Here is a 10,719-nt window from a genome sequence, read left to right as displayed (position 1 = left end):
AGTAACTACATCCACACGGCTGATTCAACCCACCACTGTGCTGCTTTATATGAGAATGGCTGAACGATCTGCTTACGGTTACCCAAAACTCACTGGAAAAACTCTAACCCCGTCATTCCACACGCAGAAGGAAGTCAGTCTACACAAATGACTTACAAGGCTCTGCGTGTTTGATGACTGCTGCTCCAAAAGTAATGCCTTCTATTTTGTTATGTCGGCCCACAACGTCAGAGGTGGATGTTGGCGGGATGGCAGCAGAGGTTGAATCTTCACACCAACGTTCTGCTGGGGCCATATGACAGACGGCAGCAGAGGGCCAGTATGACAAGATGGCATCTGACGTGGAAGCGCGTACGAAGCAGAAACGAGTTGCTGAATTCCTGCATGCAGAAAAACCAGCACCCAACGACATTGATCAACTCTTGTGGAGCACAAAGAGTAGATGTGAGCACGGTGAGGTGGTGGATGCCGTGTTTCTGCAGTGGTGACAGATGTCACCTCTGCTGGTGCAGATTTATATGAGGGTGGTACGCAGGCCCTCGCTCGTCACCAATGAGAATGCATTGCTAATGGTGGTTACCATGCTGAAAAACGGCGCTTGGCCATGGAGCATTATGCTCTACCAAGTGATCCATCAGTTGTAGTTTGCACAGGAATAAACAGGAGGCATTACTTTCAGAGCAACCTATGCAGCACGCACAACGATGCGAAATGGAAACATTTCATTAAACGACAATTGCCACGATTTTCAAGCGTGGGTGCTGAATGAAACCCCTGAGCGATTCTTAAAGGGCGGAGGAAGAAATGAAGCACGTCTGGTCAGCTCCAAGACAGAGCTGCGTTCTGGGCTTGACACAGACATCAGTGCCGACTGAGCTCTCTCCTGTAACAGACAGGCTTACGAGACAAGACACCAGCTGCAGGCTGGGCCTAACAGATGCCTCACGCCCTTAGCAAGGCACAGCAGGCGGGGCTGAGTCAGAGTCAGCACCCGAGTCAGCACCCCCCCACCCAAGTCCCGTCCTGCACAGCTCGGCTACGACGAGCAACGCGGTACCGGCACAAAGGTGAGGCAGGAGGGCCCGCTCTGCTGCGTGCCCCTCGGGGTGACTCGGGTATCCGGGCCGTGCCTGGACCGCCTCTATGGGCAGGAAGGGCTGCTGTGTGCGGGCGGCTCCCTTACCGCCCAGGCAGCCCGCCGGGAGACCCTCACGGCCCAGCCCGCGCTGCGCCCCTCCCCCAGGGGGCCGGTCTTACGCACCGCCGCCGTTACAGACCCGACGAGCCCCGCTCCAGGCTCCTCCTTCAGCGCCGGGACAGCGAGGCGGGCGGCGGGGCCGGGACAGACGGCGGCAGCCCACGGGAGGCCCACCGGGCCGAGGTCCGACCGGGCCGAGCTGCGACCGGGCCGAGTTCCGACCGGGCCGAGCTCCGACCGGGCCGAGGTCCGACCGGGCCGAGCTCCGACCGGGCCGAGTTCCGACCGCGGGCCCAGCGCGCACCGAACCCGCCGCGCAGCGACGCTCGCAGCCTCTCGCCGCGTCGCCCGGAAGTGACGCCCTAGTGGCGACGAGCGGAAGTGACGCACTCTCGGAGCGCCCGCCGGAAGCGGCGGCATCGCGGCGTGGCGCTAGCCAATGGGCGGCTTGTGGCAGCGCTGAGCTTCGTGTCACTGAAGGACGTGCAGCAAAACGTGCGCTTTCAAACCATGCGCTCTTCAAGTCATGGTTCTTTGTCTGTCAGGTGTCAGAAGCTGAAAGGCTTTCATACGTGGGGAATAACTTCAGCAGCGGAGCCATGACATGCAGCTCCCTGTGCAGGTATGGGGAGCTGGCCACACTGTGCGAGAAACAAGAAGGTGAAAGCAGAGGAGCTGCGCAAATGAAATGGCCTTGTAGCCTTCTGTCAAGGTGACTGGTGAGTTCTCATTGAGGCCGTGGTGCGAATGGGGAGGAGCTGGGCAGCTGATGTCATCTGGCAGCCGCACCATTTTGCACGCTGCTTCCTCGGGAGCTGTGATCTTACACATAAGCGGAGTTTAGATCTGCTGGAGGAGAAGAGTGAGAAGGTGTCTGCACGGAGCTGAAACCTGGGCACAACAGCATTATTCCTTCTGAGCTGCCAAGATCAGTACCAGGAAACCAGGGGGTCGTTGGTCACCATTGAACTTCTGGGCCACAGTCCGGAGGTGCTGTATGAATTAAGAACTTGTCTGTGCCTCGTGCTGTAATGGGAAGCCTTGGTGAAATCACCAGTTGTCACACGTGCTGGTTTTAGAAGGTGACCTTTGTAGCCTCGAGGCAGCTCCCATGAATTCCTAAGAACTATTTTGCGTGGGGGATCGTTCCCATCCTCTGGTAGAAGAACCTCTTGTATCAGTGGAAACCAAGTGTAAGATCATCTTACTTTGTCACAGCTAACCTACAGAGCTCTGAAGTACATTTGGTGTGTGTGTCAGGCTCCTGTTAGTGAGTGCTGTGCCCCGTGGACGCGCTACATTTGTCCTGCAGTGTTTGCTCGTGGTTTATCTCTACTCTGACCACGGGGGTTACTTAAAGTAGAAGTGGGGTGACACAACGTAAACAGAACTGCAGAAACTGCTAAGACGAGGTGCTTCCAGCCATTTAATGTCCTTGTGCTGGTTCTTTTGAAAGGGTCGTGATATAGATTGTTAAATTTTTCTCTCCAAATACAAACTGGATGATGTTTAAAGGTCCAACTCTAAGGATTCTGTGAGTCTGTTCTATGATTCTGTGGTGAGGAGCAGCACAGACTATTTGGGTTTGCTCCTCTGAAGTGTGAAATGAAAAATGACTTGCTAGAAATTAACCTGTTCTATAGATTCCAAGTTAATTTTTCTCAGCTCTGAGACTGTCAATGGTTATCATTTGCACTTGTTCTCCCCAGGTATTTTCTTGGTGTTTTAAACAAGGATCCTGGGCAAATGGAAGTCTATAATGCTGAAATATTCAACATGCAACCTTTACTGTCAGGTAGGACAGTTCTGTATTTAACCCTGGTGCCGAGGTCACAATGTCTTGGAAATATGTATGCATTCAAAACCGACTAATTGGCTACTGACAGCATTGCCCTGTTTCCTCCTACTCTTATTTCTGCTGTGCCGCCTTAGAATGAGGGAAGGAGGATACATCACTCTGTCCACGCCTGGGGAGCAGTATGGAATGAAAAAAGGGAGAATGAAGCAGAATCACAGCTGATAGTCACGGGAAGAGTGAAGCAGAGAGCTCGGGTGTGGGAGGGTGGAAATACCAGAGTTAGAAATAGAGTTGTCACTGCTTAGGATAATTGCAGCCCTTCTCCTGCTGAGGGAGGCTTGGAAATAATCAAGTTAGTAGACTGAGTCGTTCACTGAAAAAGAAAACAGCTTTTCCCCAGCAGAACTGCTTTTTATTTCTGAATCTAGTGGAAATGATCCTAAGAATATGATCTTTAAGGAACTGTTTTCTTTTTTAGGCAACAGGAGCTTAGTATTGCTGCAACCTGTGCATTATGCTTTTAGATTTTGTAGCAAAAATTGTCCCTCTTTATTTTAGGTACATAATCTTTCACATTCAGTGTATTTTATTAACAAAATCCTGTAGAGAAGACCCTGAAGTGGTGTGCCTAGTCCTTCTGTAATTTATTAGAGCTAAAGGGGTACCCAATACATGCACTTTCCTGCCTGCTGCAAGCCAAGCATACTAATTTTTATTCTTTTGTAGATAATTTAATTCCTGATGACACAAGGGATTATCAGAATAAATCCTACAGGGAAAGGTAAGGTTGAAACCTGATATCATAATGTGCTGTAGTTATCCAGCAGACAGTGGTAAATACTTGTCTGAAACTGAGATGTTTGATTTGTTGCAGGACAAACTTGTGCAGGGTCAGCATTCTTTCTATGCACTGATGGTTTTTGAAACAGCATGTTGTTAGTGTCTAGCTTAGCAGTATGTTCCTAAATACTTTAGACTTGTCTACAGTTCCAGATAAAACATGCCCGTTTGCATTTCTTTGTCGTATGCTTTGTTTGTACCCAGCGTTATGTTTGGAATTACTTTAAAAACATACATGTAGAACAAGCGGTGGTTATCTGGGTATTCTTCCTGCATGCAAAGTGTCTTGAGTTCAGTGTGTTGTCGTTGCTTCTGTGTTATACACAGGTGGATTTGTGCATTGAGGCATTTGGTACCAGCAAGCGGAAGCGAGCTCTGAACTTGTGGTTTTTGCAGTGCAGGGGCCTCTGTAGTGCCACGTGCAGAAATGTGCTGACTGTGGTGGACAGAAAATGTGCTCACAGAGCAGCATTGTGAGCTTTCTTGTATTAGTGTTCAGGAAACTATTCTAACCTAAAAGAGCTGTGCGGTGGATTTAAGGATGTGTTCTAATAAGAAAGCTAGTCCCTGATTCTCTGGTCCTCATGCTCCCTCTTTCCTCTTCAGCCATTGCTCCTTTGTCTTAGAAGAGCTGAAGTTCCTGCCTGCTGATGAGAAGAGCAGGGACCGCAAAGCTCGATGCCTCTGGTTCCTGGACATCCTTATTAAGTTCAGCTTCCTGAAAATAATCAAGAAGAAGCGTAAGACAATTTTCAGCTCTTACCCTTTTCAGCTGCCTGCTGGGACTTGGTTTGTAGTTACCATAATAGCAAACAATGAAGCTTCCCAGAGTTACCTGTTTGATAAATGGCTACATGCAGCAGTTACAGTTCAGCTTGTTTCGTGATGAGGTTCAGTATTTCCATGCCATTGTGGAGTTTTAGATCTGCACCTACTGGGATATACGTGTGTCATTCTCTTCAGTCCTTTTCTAACTGTCATACATCAGGGTCCTGCAGTGAGATCCTATTTGTAGGAGATAAAATAGTTTACATCTGAGTTTGAGATTCCTTTTTTGCTTACAGACAGTTCCTGGTTTCTGTACCTGAAAACATTTTATATCCATTATTTTATATAACCAGTCTTGGTGCTCACTGTGAAACCCCTTTCCATTCTAGATCCAATGGGTCCTGAATGCCCCCACATCATTAGCAGGAAGCTTATGAAGAACTTCACTGACCTACAACAATGGCGGGTAAGGAACTGTGATTGCTTTGATGTTATTGATGTTCAGAGGATGGAGAAAACAGCTTGAAGGGTCACAGAGTCATTATCAAATAGCACTGCACCAAAACGGGAACAGCAGAAGCTTCTCTTGAGTAGCAGGCCAGGCCAGGTAAAATATTCTGTTATGGCTGATGTTCATCCATGAATAATGGAAGTCTGAAACGTAACTGGGAGAGGCAGAGTCATGTGTGCTTAAACAAGCCTGTGCCTGTGAATTTAGCCAGGCTCACCAGGCTGACTTGATCAGCAAGAGTGAGAAGATTTGTAATTGTTGCTGCAGTGCCTTTTCTCAAGAATCCAACAGCCTCTGCGTAGCATAACTGCCATTGCTCAGCCATCATCTATCTGCTGTTTGCTGTGAGCTGGAGGTTAACAGAGAGGTTGAAACCGTGTGGGCCATCGAGGGTGCATTTGTTTATAAAGACTCAGACCAGGGGTGAACAGTAAAAATAAATGCTTTCAGACCTGCTCTGTGTGTTGTGTATGGCTGCAGTGGGTACCTTTAGATCAGCTTCACCTCGCTGTCATCTTGCCAGTGTGCCACAGAGACAGAAGTGTTTGTAGACAGTGATTCAGTCAAGTCTGTAAACCTGTAAACATCTCCAGAGACCTGCACTTTTGAACAGAAACATGGGCAGTTGTTGAGGAAGACCTTGAGGCCCCTGTGATCAGGGACCTGTGTTTCCTAAAGCTCTTTTTTCATGTCTCGGAAATGCTTGCCATAGCTAACTGGGGCTCCAGTTCTGTCTGCACCTGGTGGGTGGTTGTGTTTTGGGTTTGCTGACTCTCTGCTTTTCATCTGTTCTCACACTTGCTGTTCAGTGTTCAGAATTTAATCTGCGTCGCTGAAGACTAAAATTGCAGCATATGTCATTGCACTGGCTCTGCACATTAAAAACTTCCAAGCTGACCTCACTGTCCTGCAGAATGACTTGAAGCTCCACGAAAGTAGGTGAGTCATGTTTGCTTATGCCTGTTAAGATGCCTGTGGTCCTCGTGCAAGCAGTCCCTGGGGAAGAGGGCTCTGGAGCCTCTTCTGTGCCCAAACAGTACAGCGATACCCGCTGTGAGTTCCCTATGTTGCAGTTAGACTCTGAGTGTGTTGAAGTTTTATATTCAAGCCCTGCTACGTCTAATGGGGTAGTTCTATGTGTCAAAGCTTTGAAAGAGTGCTTTTCACAAACCTGCTCAGGTGCACTGTGAGGCTTTTTGTCTATCTGAAAGTGGAAAAACTTGAGGCAGGCAGCATCAAAATGGCAGAAAACCTATCCAGGTGCTACCCAGTGCTGTGTCTTGCCTGCTAAGTCATGTTGCTCCTCACTGAATCCCTTCTTTCAGCAGAGATCTGGTGTCAGCTCGGTACCAGTCTGGATGCAAGTACAGATTTGTATCTGACTGTAACTGGAAAACTAGAAACAGATTTTCTTTCTCACAGGCAGATTGTGAGCATGTAGTTGCTGTTCCTCCCCAGATGCAAGACTTTACAATTTAACTTTATAAGATTCTGCTCGCCTTACCTCCTCAGTTTGTCAGAGTCTGTTTGGATGTCAGCATAGCCCTCTGGCACTGGGAGGAGGAGCCAACTCAGTGAAGATGAATGGTGGAGAACAGTGTGCAGTATAAGCATCCAGGCAAACAATGCTTGTCATGATAGATTTTGAAGAAATTTCTTCCTAGGCTTAAATTTTCTGTGAAGAAACTACTGTTCTTCTGCCAAGTGATGTCTCTGTACTGCTAGCTGCGCGGATGTGCTTAAACCTGCAGGTGTCTGGCAGAGCCTGACAGCTCCTCTGACAGCGAGGACTCCCAGCAGACATTAGCTGATCAGGCAGCTTGTTATTGCTACCTGGGAGTGGGTCAGGTTGCCCTGTTAATAGCTGCTCAGCTGTGTGTGATTGCTGTCCCAGCCTTTTCTGTTCTGCAAGATGTGGTGACTCTAAAGACATTTGCTGCCTGACTCCACTACGTGGATCTTTCCCATCAGGGTTGTTTAGAGGTGATGCAGCTGGGAAGGAACTGCAAAAGGACAGAACTCCTTCAGTACCACTGAAAAGCATTCTAGAATATGTTGGGGCTTCTCCTAGAAGGATTTAATATCAAGATTCTGGGATAACTGGAAGTTATCGGGGCTGTTACCAGCCCTTGGTTTTGTGAGCTCTGTAGTCAGATTTGATGTAAAGATTTCTGGGCTTTGCCTCCAGTTCTGCTCTTTGTTGACTAATAGTGGCGTTAACAGTATAATCTAATGTTGGTTTCCCACCTTTTTAAAATTCTATTGCTTTGGAAGTAAGCTTTTCAATAAAAGACATGCTCTTTTTCTGCAACAAACACCAAGGTTTTTGCTTTTAAGTGCTCTACTGGAGCTGGGAGCATAGATTGTAGCGTGGTGATAAGAAAAAAGTGGGGGAAGCAGCAACATGTAGGAAAAACAAAGATGAGGCATATGGCTGTGAGGCTCTTGATTTAGCCATGGAATGATCATTGCTTATGGTGGGAGGTTTGTTTGAATAGCACCAGATATCTCTTGCCATCTGAATCTGTTTTTCTTTTAAAGACGTAATGTCAGCTGAGAGGATTCTGAGGTGTGTTCTCATGGCCCCAGATGAGGCAGGACTTTCATTTCCTTGCTGCGTTTGCTCAAACATGCTTCATTCTGTGTTTGACAAGTCTCCAGGTGTGTTCTGGCTGGTGACATCTTGATCAAGCCCTGCTCAGTACCAGTCTCATCCAAAATGTGTTTACATCTAGGACTGCTGTATTTCAGCAGTTAAGAGGAGCTGCTCTCTGTATTAGGTTCTTTCCATCCTGTCACTCATGGTATAGGATTCTGTTGGAAATACGGGCTGCTTGCTTTTTTTTTCTCCAAGATTGCTGTACACTGAGTAAGGCACCGTGGGTTTTTAATACTCTCTGGGGTGCTCGTGCCCAGTTTGGTAGTGTTCTAGCCTTTCCAGCAAGGCTCCCTGCCTTGTAGTATTTAAATACTTCCAGTTTGCGTTCTGGTGGTTGTGTTGGGATGCAGAGCAGACATCCTGCTTGCTTCTACCTCCTAGCTTCCCTCCTGAGGTGAACAAGCTATTGCTCATTTCTGCAGTGTCTTTCCCAGAAGACCACTCTACCCCACTAACACAACGTTTCTCTGTTGTTTTCCAGGTTGATGGACATTGCAAGGGCCATGCGGTTGAAGGTCTCCAAGGCAAAGGGGATGCCAGGACTTGAGAAGGATCAAAATCACAAGCTTGGCACCCTTTCTCTCCCCTTGCCTGTGCAGAAAGCATCAGGGAGCCAGAGGAATCGCCAAAAGATGAACTGAGAATCTGGGAGGTGTGAGCAGGGGTGGAACAGTTCCGTTCTCAACAGTTGTTCTGCACACACAGCATCATGGGGATGCATTTGCCTGTTGGATTTGGCTTTCCAGCATCATGGCACAGCCCTGTTGAAGTCTCTGTGCTGACGGGAACAGCTGTTATTTCATTAAACTGTTTACCTTTCTTACGTATTTAGAAAATGTATCAACCCTTTGTCTTTCCTCCTGTCTGTGAGGGGAGAAAGATGTACAATGTGCCAGAACGAAATCACGTTGTTAGGAATTGTAGGTGCTGTGCTGACTGCGTACTTCAGGCGGGTTTTACCCCTTTGTGACACAAATGCAGAGATCTTGGAGGTTACCCTGAGGATGGTGGCCATGCAGTTCCCTGAGAGCTGTCCCAGCACTCCACCAGGAGCTTGCCCCAAGGCAAGAATGCTCCTCATCTCTCAGCTGGACCTCCCACAGGCCGGGAAGCACTGCAGCTCATGCTGCTGACCCTTTGCTCTGTTGAGCCTGACAGTGCTGAGAAGGGCTTGGCTCTGACTGCCCTTCAGACAGCTGAGGGCTTTGCTGTACTAGTCAAGCTCAGCTCCCTCCATCTCACCTCGTTGGCCACATTCCTGTCAGGCCTCTGCTGGACCCTTTCCCCACTGCTGCAGTGGTTCTGAGGGACACCAGCAAGGATGCTGAGCGCTTCACTGCTCTTGATGTGCATTCCATTAGCTGCCAGTGAGAAAAAGGGAGCACAAAATGAGTGACTTAGAGCCCTGCAACATCCCTCCAGAAGGCAGAGAGGATCTGCAGAGGTAGAACTCCTTCTGGCGGGCCAGCAGCAAAGCATGGACATACAGGCATGCCTTTTACTGTGTCACCTCCACATTAGCGAGGCTTAACTTAAAAAATAAAATAACCCCAGTGCAATGTCTCTTCATCCTGTTCGCTTCTCTCTTCAGGTCATATCTGTTGAGATCTTGGAAGCTTTGCCAGGAAGATCAGAACTGTTTCTGTTCCTGAAAGTAACTGTGGTTCTTCTGTCATGATAGGACCTTCTGAATGGAATCCTGAGGATCCATCAGCCCCCTTCTGTGCAGCTCAGGCAGAACCAAATCTCAGAACTCTCTCTCTTATATTTACTTTTAACAGTTGATTTCTGTTTGCCTTGTTTACTTTTTTGGGGGCAAACAACTCGTTCTGATCTACACCAGTATGAACTGTGCAAAGGTAGGCATCACTTCTGGTGGCAGCTTTCTTTTCTTCTACCTGGAAGGAACCCCATTTTGCAGGGACTGGCTGCTGGAATTGCAGTGAATGAGGATGGAAGAGGGCAGATCACAGATAGAGGAACAAAAGTGTCTTTGTTGTGCCAGTTCATTTCTCCCAAGTGTTCTGTCTGTTTATTTGATTGCCAATATTATCTTGTTGTGTTTCTTGAGTGATGCCAGGTATAACAGTCTCCCAGTTTGCATTTCCTAGTTGTCACTCCTGTTGCTGTTGAAGGCAACATAGCTTTCATGGAATCACCACATGGTTGTGTTGGAAGGGATCTGGCAGCCACATAAAATGCGGTTTCTCCATCCCTCACTGTCTATTTAAAAAAGTAACATACTGTTGGTGGAGGTTTTTTTGTCTACTTTTATTGTGCCTGACACCCATGACAGAGGGAGGCAGTGATTGTGTAGAACTGCTAATGGCTTTGAATGGCTTTGAGCTTAACCTGTTGATCTCTGTGTGGACATGGAAGAGGCATTTGCAAGTGAGCCTGATGATGGCAATTACATACTTTTGTAAAAGCACAGAAGAGGTGAGGGGAAACACGAAATAACAGCCACTGGAAAAGCAAAAGGGGCTCGTGTACTCGTGGCCACCAGGTTGGGCAATCTGTATGCCCACTCAGTATCCTGTCTACTGTGGTGAGCAGCTGCATCTGCACGCACAGGGAATGTAAGGAGATGGGGTACATGGTACTGCCTGCAGGAGGGTACTGCACACTCTGCTACCACCCTGCTCCAGCAGGTTAAGGAGTCTGAGCCTCACTGTCCTTTTACACCTGGGGAGAACAGACTTTTGGCACCAAATGCCAACATATTCCACTAAAAGATACGCCCAAGGCATTGAATGCTCTTCTCACTACCTCCTTCCAGTTCTCCCCTAGGAACAGAAACCACTAAGATTCTACAGCAAAAGCATCTATGCTGCAAGAGCACACTGAACCACCTGCAACAGGGAAACATGGTTTTGTAGAGTGGCTTTGAAAACACCTTTAGACAGCTGTCTCCCTGTAGCCAAAAGGAACCCAAGCAGGAAAAG

General features: G+C 47.9%; 1 protein-coding gene across 1 annotated transcript; it reads left to right on the top strand.

Annotated features, from left to right (window-relative positions):
- The first annotated feature begins 2,734 nt into the window (after positions 1-2,734).
- On the top strand, positions 2,735-8,601 carry LOC140264722 (DNA-directed RNA polymerase I subunit RPA49-like). Its single transcript, XM_072360646.1, has 6 exons — positions 2,735-2,993; positions 3,723-3,777; positions 4,443-4,576; positions 4,994-5,070; positions 5,925-6,054; positions 8,256-8,601. Exons 1-5 carry the CDS (start codon positions 2,945-2,947, stop codon positions 5,949-5,951), a joined length of 342 nt encoding a protein of 113 aa, XP_072216747.1. The 5' UTR covers positions 2,735-2,944; the 3' UTR covers positions 5,952-6,054; positions 8,256-8,601.
- Positions 8,602-10,719: the final 2,118 nt, after the last annotated feature.

This window comes from Excalfactoria chinensis (assembly GCF_039878825.1).
Source record: "Excalfactoria chinensis isolate bCotChi1 chromosome Z unlocalized genomic scaffold, bCotChi1.hap2 SUPER_Z_unloc_1, whole genome shotgun sequence".
NCBI lineage: Eukaryota > Metazoa > Chordata > Aves > Galliformes > Phasianidae > Excalfactoria > Excalfactoria chinensis.
Note: the sequence above shows the minus strand (reverse complement) of the source record. Positions and strands in the feature narration are given on the sequence as shown.